This window comes from Rhinatrema bivittatum, chromosome 7 (genome assembly GCF_901001135.1).
Source record: "Rhinatrema bivittatum chromosome 7, aRhiBiv1.1, whole genome shotgun sequence".
Taxonomy (NCBI): domain Eukaryota; kingdom Metazoa; phylum Chordata; class Amphibia; order Gymnophiona; family Rhinatrematidae; genus Rhinatrema; species Rhinatrema bivittatum.
In genome coordinates this window covers 272,129,333-272,145,944 of record NC_042621.1, presented here as the reverse complement: position 1 = coordinate 272,145,944, position 16,612 = coordinate 272,129,333, and the positions used below count along the sequence as shown (strand labels likewise).

At 45.0% G+C, this 16,612-nt stretch overlaps 1 protein-coding gene across 1 annotated transcript in view; it reads right to left on the bottom strand.

Annotated features, from left to right (window-relative positions):
- Positions 1-2,860: 2,860 nt before the first annotated feature.
- Positions 2,861-16,612, bottom strand: part of LOC115096225 (proton channel OTOP2-like) — a 40,743-nt gene continuing 26,991 nt past the window's right edge. The window contains exons 3-7 of the mRNA XM_029610735.1: positions 15,100-15,236; positions 13,833-13,891; positions 11,627-11,736; positions 10,409-11,376; positions 2,861-3,034 (exon numbers count right to left, since the gene is read on the bottom strand). Coding sequence (XP_029466595.1) covers positions 2,861-3,034; positions 10,409-11,376; positions 11,627-11,736; positions 13,833-13,891; positions 15,100-15,236 — 1,448 coding nt within the window. The remainder of the gene's footprint in view (positions 3,035-10,408; positions 11,377-11,626; positions 11,737-13,832; positions 13,892-15,099; positions 15,237-16,612) is intronic.

Here is a 16,612-nt window from a genome sequence, read left to right as displayed (position 1 = left end):
TCCTGATGAAGCAGCGTCCTGCGAAACATCGGCCGGTTGTTGAGCTAAATAAGTTGAGATTAGGTCTTACTCTCCTTTAAAACGTTTTTCATAAAAAGAATATTACCGTGAGAGGAATGGGTCTGAATGAACATCAGACTCATCTTTAAAGTTGATCATTGTGCTGTTAAAACCCTTTTCTTATGTCATTGACCGCAAATGATTAAAAGACCGGACGGCCTCCTGTTGCAACTGTCACTCCCCGACGGCTTCACTCCGCCTACCTTTCCTTTTTTGCAACTCTTCCTGCTCTTCATGGATGCCTGGCTGCCGTGGTGTCTGCCTGCCGTCCTCTCCGGCGTCCCCAGACTGGCTTTGGTGCTGCCTCCCGCCATGTTCTTCAGATACCTTAGGGCGCGCACGCGGCCCTCATTCTTATTTCCTCATTGGCGCGTTCCTCACGGGCGTCCCCCTGTGATGACGTCACGCTGCCTGGATATTTAAGCCTACTATTTATTGCTAGCCGTTGAGTTAGCAAGTGTTCTTACAGATGGGATTCGCTCTCCATACCCAGCTACACTGCCTTCCAACTTCCATTGGACTCTTTCTGCTAACGGGGTACCCGCTCCTCGGGGGCCTCTTTGCTTCTTTCAGGTCACTATCAGGTAACCGGTACTCTCTCCTCGAGGGCCCATGTTCCCTGACCCACTGCCTCCATCTATCTCCTCTTCTAAGTGGAAGAATTTGCTACAGACACCATCAGTGAGTACTACTATCATCTACTCCTCAGAGCTGTCTCCCTGGAACCAGGTACTCACTCCTCGAGGGCCTGCCTCCGTTCCAGCGTCAGTGCCATCTCTTACGTGGAACCGCTGTATGAGTACTTTGCCAACAAGTCTCTCTACCTCCAGGGATCTGGTACTCACTCCTGGAGGGCCAGCTCTCCCTATCTTGGGGCTTCTCCATACTTGGGACTCTGTGAATGTTCTATTGTACTCCCTTTCTCAGTTCTTTTCACTACAGCACTGCTACTGGAGGAACCTCTGTTCCAGCGCCCTGGGGAATACTAGCCCAGCCGGGCTATATCTTCTACTCACTACTGCCACCTCTGGTGGCTTCTCAAACTGTCTAAATAAAGAACTATCTGTGTGTCCAGAGCTGAGCCTGACCTGTGGCCACAGTGTCCAAGGGTCCACCCAAACCTCACTAACTATAACACCTCCGTTTGAAAACTGGGTAGGCACGTCGTCAGGCTTGATGATGCGGCCATAAGAATATTATAAATTTTATAAATTTCTTTAAAAATTTCTTTAAAAATAGTTCTTCTCTGAAAAACTGTGAGTGGCTTTCTAATATAAAAAATTGGTAGTTTTGGGTTTCCTTTTTGGAAGCAGTATTATAGTCACAATGATAATATTTTTGGTAAGAGTGTGAGTGGTGTGTCATGGATGGTTTCTGTTTTTTTAGTGGTATAGTATGGGTTAAATACATATCGGATGTTGTTATAGATGCAGTATGCCCCCTGATGAAGCCTCTTATGGAGAAACAATGGCCTCTTGTTGGGTGATTGATCTTTATGAGGAAGGAAATTTGTTAACCATCAAGAAAAGAAGAACAGAGTGAAACGCCATTGGGTGAATTAAGATCGACATATAAGTTGTGGTTAATTGAAGAGATGGGAAGACCTCAGCACTGTCTATACCATTAAAGATGGATGGGAAATTATTGAAAAAATAACTGCTTTGATGTAAACTATATATAAGTTTGTGTTAAGCGTTGTAAATGGCATAGGGTATAGCTCTCTTCATATGTTGTTGTGAGCTGGCGCAGTCAGGCTGTTTCATGACAATGCTGGTATCTGCATTTTAAATTGAATGAATGAGTAAGAGGGTGAATGAGTATAAGGGTGAGTATTGTGAAACCATGGAGATACATTTTATGGTATGTGTTAAGTCTTTTGTGATAATAAAGCTTGTTAACTCTCTTACATTGATGTATGTATTGTAATAATTGTTGAGAGGATAGGTAATTTCACCCACTTTGTTTACCTGAATAGCTTTTGCATATCAGAAGTGCTGATTTGCTGGAAATGAGTTATAATTTTCAGAGTTCTATCTTTTCATGTCATAGAGCACGTGCAGCCGAGCCCTCTCCATCTCAACTCACTTCCACTTGCCACAGGTAACTTTACAGTAAATTCCCACCAATTGCATATTTTTGGGCATGTAGTGCATTATTATTATTATTATTATTTTTTAAATTTGACCCAGAATTTCCGCCAGTTCTTTTGAGGTTCCAGCTGCACTGGAAGCAGAGCTAGGGTCTCGCACTTTGAGCCTTCATTCCCAACTAATCAGGGATCTTCCCGTTATTTAAATCTCCCTCCCAATTTACTTTATCCAGTCCTCTCAGCGACAGTCCTGGGCCTGTCACCAGGGTCTCTTTCCGGAACCCTGCGATCGGGGCTCCTAAATCCAGCTGTTAGATGTCTCCATTGCATGATGACCAGGACTCCCCCCCCCCCCCCCCTGCCGGTGCAGCATCCCCGGCCCCCGCTGGTCTGCGCAACAGAAAACCCGAGAAAGGAATTGAACCCAAACCCTCTGCATGGCAGCAGGTTGCTTGTGATTGTAGAAAATTAAACAGAACTAAATGACCTTTCACGGAGTTGATTACTTTACATAAGAGGTTGCAGTGAGAATGTCTTATTGGTATTTTGGCCTGGTGAAGTCTTCGGGCACAGGGAAGTGAAGTGACTTGCCCACGGTCAAATAGCCAGCGACAGAGCTGACACGAGGACACACCGGCCCTGCGCCGCTGTTTGCGCGCACTCTCTCAGCCGTCGTCGTTTTTTTTCACTGGAAAAGACGTGGTTACAGGTTCAACAGGTTTTACAGTAAACTTCAAACAAACTGGCAACAGAATGCATGCGGTAGAATATCCCCAAAGGAAGGGAGATTTTGACGATAATAACCCACAGAGTAAAACCATAGAAGGTCTGCTCTATCTGGCTCACCAGATGCGGACGAGTTCCATAGGCATAGAGAATCCACACCTGTGAAAATAAAAGATAAATGTTAAGCCCTGACACGGTGACACTTCTCTCTGGCTAACATATTGAACAAGGGATTTTGGTTGCCAGGTTAGTCCACTTGAATATGAGGAAATAAGGGTCAACAAACGAATTGTAGGCGAGGACTAGCTTTCAAGAACTAAGCTCTCTTCATCAGTCCCTTCACATCAAGCCAGGCCAAAAGACCCAACCCTGCACTTGTTAGGATTGGTTAGGTATCGTCCCCATGGCACGGGGGGGGGGGGGGGGGGGTGGGGGGCTACACTTGGCTCTCTCTCACAAAATGTGAGGGCCAAGATGACTTATTTTAGGTGTTGGAGGCTGGTGGCCTCTGACACCAGAACATCCAATCTGGGAAATGCTCCCTTCACCAGGTCAGTGGTCTCACCTTCAATTTATTTGTTGACCCTTATTTCTACATATCTAACATTTTGAGATTTTAGTAATTAGGAGGCTGATGTAATGAGCTTGCGGACTCATTAGCATCTGTAGCAAAAAATTGCACAAGGCCTTTTTCGCATTCCTGGCTGTGTCAACGAAAGAACCAGGCCCAGGGCACGATGAGTCATGTTAACTGCCGCAGGGATTTAAAGGGGCTTTAAGGCCCATATGAGATCTCCGCACACCCCCCCCCCCAGCTCCTTCATGTTTCATTGAAAGTCCCTTGTGGCCTTAGTGGCCCTCCCCACGCAGACCCCCATGCCCCTTGTGGGCCAAAAATGTGAAAGTTATACCTGACCCACCCCCTTTTGCCCCCAAATCACACAAAACCCCAATTAGGAGTCAATCCTCCCCACCCTCCATAGGAGCTCCTTTGACACAGGAGCTTCTTTGGTCAGCGGGTGCCATTTTGGAACCAGAAGCGGGTGGGGCAGGAGCAAGTGGGGCTCATTCCTGCCCCCAGAAGACTCCGCCGCTGTAGGGTAACCTTTTGGGGACACGGGGGTAGTTGGGAGGTCGAGCTCTAATTGGGGACTTGTTTGATTTTGAGAGGCAAGGGGGCAGGACGTGACACGGATTATAGCTTTATAACGTTTTCGTGTTGCAGCATGAAAGTTGGACCCCGTGCTCTTGCAAGCCTTGGGGTTTTTTGGGGGTCTTTGAAACAAAAAAGGGAATTCTTAGATCAGAAAAAGTCGGGAATACGATTTTGGCCACAGCAAAATCATAAGAACATAAGAAACTGCCATGCTGGGTCAGACCAAGGGTCCATCAAGCCCAGCATCCTGTTTCCAACAGAGGCCAAAACCAGGCCACAAGAACCTGGCAATTACCCAAACACTAAGAAGATCCCATGCTACTGATGCAATTAATAGCAGTGGCTATTCCCTAAGTAAAATTGATTAATAGCAGTGAATGGACTTCTCCTCCAAGAACTTATCCAAACCTTTTTTGAACCCAGCTACACTAACTGCACTAACCACATCCTCTGGCAACAAATTCCAGAGCTTTATTCTGCGTTGAGTGAAAAAGAATTTTCTCCAATTAGTCTTAAATGTGTTACTTGCTAACTTCATGGAGTGCCCCCTAGTCCTTCTATTATTCGAAAGTGTAAATAACCGAGTCACATCTACTCGTTCAAGACCTCTCATGATCTTAAAGACCTCTATCATATCCCCCCTCAGCCATCTCTTCTCCAAGCTGAACAGCCCTAACCTCTTCAGCCTTTCCTCATAGGGGAGCTGTTCCATCCCCTTTATCATTTTAGTTGCCCTTCTCCATCGCAACCATATCTTTTTTGAGATGCGGCGACCAGAATTGTACACAGTATTCCAGGTGCGGTCTCACCATGGAGCGATATAGAGGCATTATGACATTTTCCGTTTTATTAACCATTCCCTTCCTAATAATTCCTAACATTCTGTTTGCTTTTTTGACTGCTGCAGCACACTGAGCCGACGATTTTAAAATATTATCCACTATGATGCCTAGATCCCTTTCCTGGGTGGTAGCTCCCAACATGGAACCTAACATTGTGTAATTACAGCAAGGGTTATTTTTCCCTATATGCAACACCTTGCACTTGTCCACATTAAATTTCATCTGCCATTTGGATGCTCAATCTTCCAGTCTTGCAAGGTCCTCCTGTAATGTATCACAATCTGCTTGTGATTTAACTACTCTGAATAATTTTGTATCATCCGCAAATTTGATAACCTCACTCGTCGTGTTCCTTTCTAGATCATTTATAAATACATTGAAAAGCACCAGTCCAAGTACAGATCCCTGAGGCACTCCACTGTTTACCCTTTTCCACTGAGAAAATTGACCATTTAATCCTACTCTCTGTTTCCTGTCTTTTAACCAGTTTGTAATCCACGAAAGGACATCGCCTCCTATCCCATGACTTCTTAGTTTTCGTAGAAGCCTCTCATGAAGGACTTTGTCAAACGCCTTCTGAAAATCCAAATACACTACATCTACCGGTTCACCTTTATCCACATGTTTATTAACCCCTTCAAAAAAAATGAAGCAGATTTGTGAGGCAAGACTTCCCTTGAGTAAATCCATGTTGACTGTGTCCCATTAAATCATGTCTTTCTATATGCTCTATGATTTTGATCTTGAGAATAGTTTCCACTATTTTTCCCGGCACTGAAGACAGGCTCACTGGTCTATAGTTACAGAGCTGAATAAAAAAAAAAACCAATGAAGAAATGAACAGACAAGAAAGAAAAGAAATGCGATCTATTTTTTTTTCTTTTACAGGTTGGTTTTAACCAGGTTGGAAAGAGAGATTTCCACTGCTGTGGTCGCTCCACATTCAATTTGCAGTCCCTTCCCCCACCGCCACACTGTAGGCACTTCCCTTTTTTTTTTTTATTCCAAAGGGTTCCCCATCAAGCACCGGTACCCAAGCAAACCCAAAAGATCCTTGGTTTTGTTCTTACAAGTTTCATGCGGAAACCAGCACGAACATTTCTCTGAAAAAAAAGTTTTAGCCCCTTGTAAGGAAAGGTCACAGCCTCTGAGGTAGTCGGGTAGGGAATGTTAATTCCGTGGCCTTTTGAAGGCACACGGTGATCACGCGGGCTGCCCCCTTCCTCGCCGGCCTTTAAATGTTGAAACGTGGCATTTCGTTAAACAGGAACTAAAGTAACCTTGAAAAATCAGAGGTAATGGGGCATTTGAGGAGGCCCTCCCTTCCTTTCCCTTCATCCTCCAGCGCTGCTGCCTGCTAAGGAGCTTTGCTCTGGAATGCAGTGACTTTCAGATCAGAAAAAGGCCCCTAGCTTCACCGAAAACCTGTGGGTCTTGATGTTATCTGCTTTATTCACCGTGGCCTGACTTGAGCTGCAGCAGCAGCAGCAGCAGGGCTGGCCTCAGCCGGCTCGAGAGGGAAGAGCAAAAAAAAAAAAGGAAAATAAAAACCAAAAAAGGAATAGTCCACCCTCCGCTGGAACCCCCTCCCCTCTATGCTGACATTTAAAAATTAACCCCATCCGCCCCAGGCCTTCCTCTATCCCCTCCCCCCATTCTTCCTAGATGCCACTTACCCCATCTGCAGGGTTCCAGTAGCCAAAGGGGCATCTGGTGATTGTGGGGAAGATAGGGGAGGCCCGATTTTTAAATGCTGGCTGAATGGGGGGTTTTTTCCCCAAAACGAAAGGGAACGAAACCCGCCCCTCCCCCCGAATATCAGAAGTTTTTTTTTACATTTCATTTTGTTGTCTAACGAAACAAAACAAGCGTTTTTGGTATTTTTTTTCATTTCATTAGAAAATGAAGGTACATCCCTATTACGATCATGGTGCGAAGAAGGGTGGGGGGGAGGAGAGTTAGTAGAGTGATAAGGTGACTGAGGCTGCAGAATTATGCTGGTAGACAGTTAAAAAAAATCTCCCAAGTTTCTGTTAAGTATGCAACTTCTGGAAAGATTGAACTGTACTATTAATCCTTTGTACCATGCTTTGAACTCTTTCTGCTGCAAAAGCATGAAACAAATAAATAATGTCGACGATGCTAATGATGGAAAGACAATTTCACAGCAAAAATCTGCAAGTAAAAAAAAATTGTGTGTGCCAAGTGCTGAGGGTCTTTTGCCCAATCTTTCCACATAGCCTTTAGAGGCCAAAGGTCCCGTAGCGCTGTTTTGTACAAATATTTGCTTGCACACCTCTTTCCGTAGAATTTTTGTTTCTCTTGTAGAAGAGGCAAGAAATTAGGTAAAAGATGATCCACAGCAAAATTGTGCAAGCAAACAGACTTGCAGATGGGGTTTGCACTTTTTTGGCTCCAGAATTTTCCTGATCTTTCATTTTGGTTTTTTAAAATATATATATATATATCTTGTTGCGCGTCCCAGCTGCATGGGTGCCGCGACCGGGCCTGCTCACCTCGCGCTGCCCTCCACTAGCTCCGGTCTTGCCGCTGCTGCCAGCTCCCGGCGTCCCCGACGCTCACCGCGGCCCTCTCTGGCTTCCTCCACGCTGCAGGCCTCACAACGGAGCTCCCGTCGGGGCTCTGCGTCTTCGGGCGCCTTGGCCCCGCCCCTAGGCATGCGCAGGAAAACCGATTCGGATGCAGTATGATGACATCACTTAGTAGCCCTATAAATAGCGAGGCCCTGTCCCCAGGACCTCGCTTTGGCAATCGGGTGGACACCGTGGTGTTCTAGTTTACCTAATCCTGTGTTCCAGCGTCTCCTTGTTCCTGTGTCTCCGTGTGTTCCAGTGTTCCTGCGCCCTGTGTTCCTTCCTTACTCAGGTAGTACCTTCTCGGTCTGATCTCTGGTACTGACCTCGTCCTGCCTGACTACTCTCTTCGTCTGCTGCCTGGAACCTGACCACTGCCTGCCTGACCACTCTCTTCGTCTGCTGCCTGGAACTGACCACTGCCTGCCTGACCACTCTCTTCGTCTGCTGCCTGGAACTGACTCTCGCTTGCCTTGACTACGCGCGGACTGACCTTGGTATTGACCCCTGCTTTGGCTGACCACTTCTGGACAGTTACTTTGGCTTTGACCCTTGTGCTTCACTCGGACACTCTCTTCTGGCCTTCCGTGACTACCAGACTGCCCGGCTTGGATTCCATCTGTGGCCTTCATCCGACCAGACCCGCAGGCATTGCCTGTCTTGCCCAGAGGGCCTTCCTGAACTGTTACCTCTCTGAGGTCTCCGGAGCTTCCAGTTCGGGTCTGGTCCATCCTCTCAACATCAGCCGCGCACCCTTGCTCGTGGTGGGCACACCCCTCCGCTACCTCTCCGGGAGACCATCTGAGGCCCACCTAAGTCCAGGCGGTCCGGGTACCCAAGGGCTCAACCTGCGGAAACCCCGGACTGCTATTGGCTAAGCTCCAGCTAGCCTCTGTCTCCTCGTGTGCTCCGCCTCCTGGTGGCAGGCGCTCTCTGGGTCCGACCAGAGGGCCGTACCAATCCTGCACCAGGCCAAGGGTCCACCTCCAGCGCAACATATATATAGATAGATAGATAGATAGAGAGATTTTTTTACAACTGGGCTGTGCAACCATGGATTCAGTCCTGCTTTCTGTGTTTTCACAGTTATAGTTTTCCTTTTAAATCAGCTTCGGAGCAGCTGCTAAATTTTAAAGAGGTAAAATTATGCAGCTAACTTTAGAGGTATATTCAATAGTGCAGCTTTGCTAGGTAGAGAGTGGATTGTACAAATCAAGTCCTCTTGTACCTTTCATCGATTCAAACAGAAGAAAATCTTCAGTGATGTCAACTTTTCTCTTCATACTGCCTACTGTGTATGTAAAACCGCCCTCCCCCCAACCTACCCCACTTCCCAAATCCCACACCGACTTAAAAGTGCCCCTTTTACAGTGGTATAAATAGTAGAGTGACATATTGCTCTCTTTCTCCCTCCCTCCTAACACGGGCACAACGCACAAAAAAAAGGTGTCGTTATTTCTGGCGTTAAACCCCTAGGTATTATCGTGAGCGTTAGGGCCTTAACACAAAATGATAAATGACCCTGTTAGCTAGCTAATTCAACTCCTTCCAGTTACGCTCTCAGAACGCCCCTAATTTAACCGGCAAAATTCTAGACGGCTATTTTATTATCCAGCTAGACTTTAGCCGAATAAGTGCCCAAGTATTCATTTAATCGGCTAACTTTTGAGTTAGCCAGCTAAATGCTTTTGAATATGACCTCTTAGCTTCTGCAGACAAATAAAGCATGTTTCTCTGACAATAAATATTCCCTAGAATGGGATATTCAAATCTTAAAGCCTCAGTTTCAACTGTTGTAATCAATAATTTGTTTTATCATTACATACCATGGAACTTCCTAATTTATATTTTAGTGACTTGATAGCTTTCATTTAAAAGTGCACGGATAACGGTTCGCTGTTCAGTAGCAAGCTTTTATAAAACCAGTGTCTCATGAACTATCACAGTTTTCTCTCTTATAATGACAAGGGTACCGCTAGCTTGTAGATTCTGACAAAAGGTAACAGCCCACTGTTGATTACCTTTTTTTCTATCACAGGGGTGGTTGCATGATATTCGAATACAGGACAAAGAAAAGGTTTTCAGGAAGGAGCATCTTATCAGTCACCTTTGTTTGGCCTTTTCCCCTTTATATTTTTTGCTTCTCTGTGGTCTGTGCCATTCCATGTCCCCCCCTGTCCCCTCCCCTTTACATAATACAGGCTTGGATGGCTCAGGGGATTCTCACTGGTCCAAGGCTGCAGGGCCATTTCTCAGTACTTACTCGTGAGAGAGAGAGAGACTGACTATCTACAAGACTCTCATAGTAGTGAAGTATATCTCTATAGGAGGGCCATCTAATAGGTCGAGGTGAGGTGTTAGTGGTCATTTAGGGTTTAGGGGCTAGTTTCGCATGTAGAGTGAGATGTACGAACAGCACAGTACACCTTGGTGAAGATTTGACATCATTTGGAGTGAGGAAAGCATCACAAAGATGGCATTTCTACTATGTTCTCTCACCCTAGCTTGATGGACTCTGTATCAGGGTACCATCAAGCTAGCGTGAGAGAACACATTTTGATAAATGATCCTATTAGTTTTCTAATGTATCATTAAAAGAGTGCTAACTATTGACCTGCTATTGTAGTTTCAACTTGTCACAAATGCTCAATTTGAGGTTAAGAGAAATTACAATGTGACAACATTTATGAAAATATGCAGAAATCCCAGTGATCTGGAGGGGGAAATTTTACTGTCTGCATGTCACCAAGGCCTAAAATCAAATACAGATCTGAAATCTTACTATAGTGGTGGTGGCTGTGGCATATAGTCACTCACAAAATGATTGACCATTACGAGGGATATGCAAATAAAAATAAAACAACACATATTATATTCTTCATAAAAAGAAAAAAGATTGGTCTGTGTGTCCATCATGCAAAGAAGAGGGACAACAACTTACAGATATGTTGTAGAAAATTAAGAGAACTGATATGTTTTGCAATATTTTCTTCCGGGTGCTGAGGTTTTTCTCCTTTCCTCCACGCGCGCAGAAGTGCTCTTTCAGGGATATGTCAGAGAGGCTACCCCTGGCCAGCAAGTTCTTGTCATCTTTTTCCAGGTCCACCAAATTTTTTGCCTGTAGATTGCTCTCACTGCTGGAGCAGGAGTAACTGCTATTGCAGTCAGGCATGCTGGTTATGGTGGTCCGCACACGTTCGCTGGTTGGCTCTTCGGATATGGAGAAGACCCATTCTCTGGCCATGCCCTGGTCCTTCTTGTTATGCCCAGAATACAGAGCTTCAGTAATGAAGACGTTTTGTCCTAGTACTTGGATGGTTTTGCACAGAGAAAAACAAAGGTCCAGCAGATGGTAATGTCCATCAATGTGCATGAAAAAGATGGCCACCAAGGAGAAAATGGACACCATTAAGGGCCCACAAGAGCTCCCTAACAGAAGGGTTATGTCCAGACTTCTGACCACACTCTTGGAATGATCAACACAAGATGGACCTTTTTTGAATCTGTATGTAACAATGCCAGTCACTGAAGCGATGAACATAGCAGACAGCAGTACGGAGTTGAAGATGTAGTAGGTCCGTAACGCCTGAGGAACAGTTTCTGGGGATTTGGCAAGCACGCCAAAAGAGATGAGCACTCCGAAGGTTGTCGAAATAGCAAGTGCTCCAAAAATCAGACCAGCAAAGACCCCGCTGATGTGGAAGCTGCCCTTCCCGTGACCACTGGATTCAGCAGTGCGGGCGGTTTGTCCGGTATTTTTCCATATGACGTAAAGCATGGTGGAAGAGAAGAGACTGAACTCTATATTGAATGGGTGCAAATAGTCAGCTCCTTCATGGAATATGTGGCAAAGGTTGGTACTGCAAACACAACTGCTGGCGTTTGAATTGGCACCTGGGAAAAATAGGAATGTGTTAATTGAGGTTGAGACGCTCAGTTATGCATGTAATACAATTTAATATCCCGCCTTTCACATTAAACACCTTAGTGGGTGCTTAATGCGAAGGTTTGCAAAAGAATTGTTAGGCTTGGGTGAGTTTGTGATGAATTTGTTGGCAGAATACTGCCAGGACAAGTTGTCACATTTTTCTGCCTGAACACCAAGGTTGAGTGTTGTATATAACCAAAATGTTTATCTTACTATTCTGGGATTTCAGACTCTCTTTCTTCTGAGTATCATATATTTCTTCCAGCTGTTTCATGGATTCGTCCAGCACCACGCTCATCCACATGAGGATGTTTGTAGCCAAGGTGTGCATCAGCCCAAACCTGCAGCCAGAAAAAGGAACGTTACAATATGCTTGATGGAGGCCTGTGGTCAAGCATTGACATGCCCCTGGGATACCCCTGACATGAAACCCCATGTGGGTTGAGCCCAGGTTGTAACTGAGATGTCTGAGAGCAAGATCTAGACTTTTCCTCAGAGAGAGAGAGGATTAGATTGGAGGCTGAAGATAGCAGGGAGAGAGAAGTTAGCATGGAGAAGGGTTAGCATGGCAGGATTGCCACATTCCTCTAGGGAAGATCTTGGCACCAGGATTAAAGTAGATCAGTGTCCCATAAGAAGTGTCTCCTGTCTTTGAGTTAGAGATGAGGAGGTGGCTAAGGGATCTAAGAGTAAGATGGAGGTTCTCTAAATCCTAGGACTGCTGCAGGCGATAAGATAAAGGTCAGGGTGTCAGCAAAGGATATCCTAATACTGGAAGAGGTTGTTGAAGAAAGGTCAGGGAAGGTGCCTGAGGAACACCGAGAGAGCTTCAGTAGTACTGTCATCTGGTGAAGAGGGCAAGGTCTGGGCAAAATGTCAGAGGAGAACCTGCAGAACCTCAGTAGCGCTATTGTGGGGGAAGAAACAAGATCTGGGAAATGAGCCAGGGGGAGAACATGGACAACGCCAATAGTGCTATTAATGGGCAAAGAAGCCAGGGTCTGGGCAGAGAGCCTGAGAGGAACCTGAAGAACCTCAGCAGTAGCATAACTACAGAGAAAAAAGGCTGAGAAAGCATCCCTGACTCTGCCTCGGATATGGGGACGTGTAATATCTCCGACAGGAGAGGAACGATGACCTGGTATGAATATTGCACAATGTTTGAGAAGAATTCCTGTCTGAAGAATGATGAAAGTGCTGAACCCCGTTTACATGCCATCTGAGAGACTTTGTTAATAAAATAGCCAAGCTGGGAACACAATGACTACGTTATCTGCAGGGTTTTTTTTAGAAGAGAATGCCAGGATGGCGCGCAGCTTTGCCCTGCTGATTGTACACATTTATTCTTTTTTGCCACCTGTGGTCCACAACACCATCTGCCTGACAGAACTCAAGTAGCCGTGTCAGGAACCGTGGAGCATTTTTGTTAACAAAAAATGTAAGAAGTGGCTCTTTGCTTTACAGAGGATTCATCCAGATGTGTGCTCGAGGTGGAAAGGAGGTCCAGGTCTTTACAGAAGTCACCAAGTGTTGTGCTGCAAGCTGGAATATCACAAGTAACGTCCCTTGGATAAAGAGTACCTTTAACATTATAAAAACATAAAGCCGTGCTACATTTAGTTCAATTTCCTCTTAGGGAAATTGTTAAAGGGACGTCTGCGGGTAAAGTAGTATTTCACCTGCAGAAAGGGCCCTTTAGAAAATGCAAAATTGATAGGCATGTAGAATTACACGCAGATACGCTGTATGTACGGAATCTTACGTGCATAGGGGAGGGGCATTCCGGGGCAGGGGGGAGGGGAGTCTGGAGGGGGTTGGGACTGATGTGCATACTTTTTGAGCTTTAGAAGGATACACACAAGTTCTTTCAGCCAAACTAGGCACACCAAATAGCAGGAGGAACTGTGTGCCCATGATTTTACTGAGACGATTTTCAAAGCAAACGTATGCATGCACGTCCTCACTGAAATCTGGTGTAACTTCTGAGCAACTTGCCTCCCTTTTACCCTATTAGCCCTGAGCCTTAAAACCCTCTGACTAGCCTCGTTTATTTTTGTGACACGACTTACACGCCGTCCATAGCAGAAGTAAAGGTATGCGGTAGGGGACCCTGGTGCGAGCTTGTGCACGTAAACACTTACAAACAGACTTCATGGTGCAGTTCCAACCCACCCATGCCCCACTCAGCCCACGCACACGCCCCGCCCCTTTTGGGAAAAAAAATGTATGCGTGTACTGGGAGATATGCACGTACCCACGCAGGGCGTGCCAGGCCAAGTCACATGCATATCTCTCGGCTTTGGCGGATTTAGGGCTTTTAAAATCGACCAATATATTTTTACAAATAACACTTATGAAGAAGGAATTATATATATTTGCAGACCATCTTCAAAATGAAAACATGCACACCGAGAAGGTGAAATCTTAGTTCCTCTACCTGTTGAGATGCTGCTTGTCCTGGATACAGATTTTGGCATAAAATGAAAGCAAGGATACCTTCAGGAAACAAAAAAAGTGACGTGTTTTTACATCGGTAGGCTTTTTCCATTCCAAATACTCTGACGTGCAGCCAGATAATCTGTCTTGCTCAGAGGGAGGATAATTTTCAAAGGCATTTTTGCTGATAAAACTGTTTTACCAGCAGAAATGGCCCTTTACAAAACTGCCCACCTAATACGCAGGTAAGCTGATGCACGTAAGTTTACCCGGACTGAGCAGAGGCATTCGCAGGGGTGGGGTTTGAACTTACACACATAATTTTGCATGTTCAGAAGGATGCATGGAAAATTTTCAGAAAATAATTCCCGCCCATTATAGCAGGTGTAATTCTGTGCGGAGTAAATGCAATGGGATAATTTTCAAAGTGGACTCGTGCAGAAGCCCAGTTTGAAAATCAATGTAACTTAAAGACAATTTTTGCCACAGGTTAACCATGCCAACAACACAACCGGTGGCAGTGGTGCAGTTTGGTAACCGTAACAGCATCAGGGCTGACTGTGGCTTCTCTGTTCCTCTGTTACCTTAAAGGGAAGCCCGACTAAGAGGGCCTCACAGCATTCCTTTGTAAAATGAGGTCTATAGATTCATGTTTGACCCTTTAGTAAAATGGCTCCGCCAATTAAAAAGATCACCTGGTCTCTCATCACAAGGATATGGTCTGATCTGCTGGCAAAAGGTTGCAATTTACAGCTTTGGGCTGCAACAGATCATTTTAGTCCTTTTTAACAGTGGGAATTTGCAAGTAGCACAGACATGAAACATTTTTTTTCCCAAGCACATCTCTAGTCTTTGCAGCTATCCAAGTCTGTTGCCAAGCGCTGTTCTGGCTGACAAGCCATACCTATGCACAGGACAGGGTTAGTAAGACAAACTGGCAGCAGTGCCTGATAACGAATTATAACGTGCCTAGGAAAAGCATAGCGGGAGGTGCTTCATGTTAAATATTCTTCTTCTTTCAGTTTAAAAAGTGCCTCCCCAGCCTGCAGTGGAATAGGCCATAAATGCAGGTGGGGAATGTGGCAGAGGGGTGTGAGTGAGGGCCCGGGGCGAATGGCTGAACATGCCGGATGCTCCATAACACGGAGCAATATGCACCATATAATACAGGTTAATAAACATGAAAGGCAATAATATAACAAACCAGTGATGCCAACATAGTGCCCTGGAAGAGAATGCAACCAACAGCACCGATTCCATTCCCTTACCTGGATGATAGTAAACACAGCTTGAACAACTGGGAAAGCGGTGACAAGCACGGAGGTGCAGTGCTGGAGTTCATGATAATAGCCGAGAGTCAGACAGTCCAGCACCAGTGTGGCCAGCGCAAAAAGAAACAGCCCACCTTCAGGAGAAGAAGAGAGTCTGATCACGTGCGGCTCCAATCACCCTAACAATCATGAATATATCAATATATACATAATAATTTCAATTCAGTACTGTAACGTATTACGCAGACACGTGTGTTTGTGTGTGAATGAATGGGATGAATGGATTTTCTTTCCTATGAAAAGTTTTGCACAAATTGTTAAGCTTTAAGATAAATCCACTATGTAATTATTAGAGCCATTTTTTACTAAGTAATAATAAAATGTTAACATATGGCTGTTGTATTTTTCTTAAAACTATAGAAGAGTTTTGATATTCGTTAATCAGATATGATATAATTTGAAGGGGGATTCAATACATGTTATTTTATATATATATCTTTATACACATGTGTGTGTGTGTGTGTGTGTGTATTAGGGATGTGACGTCATTTGAACACGACACGGAACAATGAAGTTTTGCTGTTTTATTTTGCGTCATTTGAAATAACAAAATTTCATTTCTTTTTAGTGCCCAACCATTTAGTACACTAAAACAAAAAAAATGAAGCAAAATAAATTAAAGGGATAAAACAAAAAAATGAAATGACATCTTTTCCCATGCACAGCCCTAGTGTGTATATACTGTGGTGGAATTGGAACACAGAGCTGCTGGCATGGGCGGCGTCCTACTTCATTCACCGTGGTCTTCAGCAACTCACGCAGTCTGTTCTCTCAGACACAGATTGCAGACTCTGGGGCAGGCACATTATCTTGTACAAGGCTGTGTACACTGATGGCATGCTCTAAGTATTAAATAAATAAATCCCTATATATGGTCGTGCGAAGCTCTTTCTCATTAAGCAGTCTTTGCTATCGTTAACTCACATGCTAACTCACTTTATCACTAACACACACACTTAACAACCACGCTATTTACCAATTTGCGTAATCACAGTTGCTTTAAACTTAAACAAGGTCATGTATTAAAAATATGCAAATGGAGGTATAATGAGCTCATTTTTCCCTATTTACTTACCTGGAGAAATCTTTTGCATGGCCTGCTTACTATTAAAGATGTTTCTCCGGAGGTCACGTGATGCTGTGAGGGGGAAAGACGCACATTTTCCCTTCTCAGCGCCCCTGCCGGGTATCTGGACCCATCGGGCACCTAAATGCGGCGATAATTAGCAGTTTTACAACCGCAGAATTAACTTAAGAGCACAGAGTCACCTGGACCGACATGACTACCCGACAATTGAAGAAAGATAGAGAGAAGGAAAAAGATCGAGTGCGGCCCACGGACGCCATGATTGACGGGGAGGAACATTCCTCAGATGCGGCCCCGCCGGCTAGCCTCGCCGAGATTAAGCTGGCGATGCAGGAAATTCTCAAACCTGAATTATCACTGATT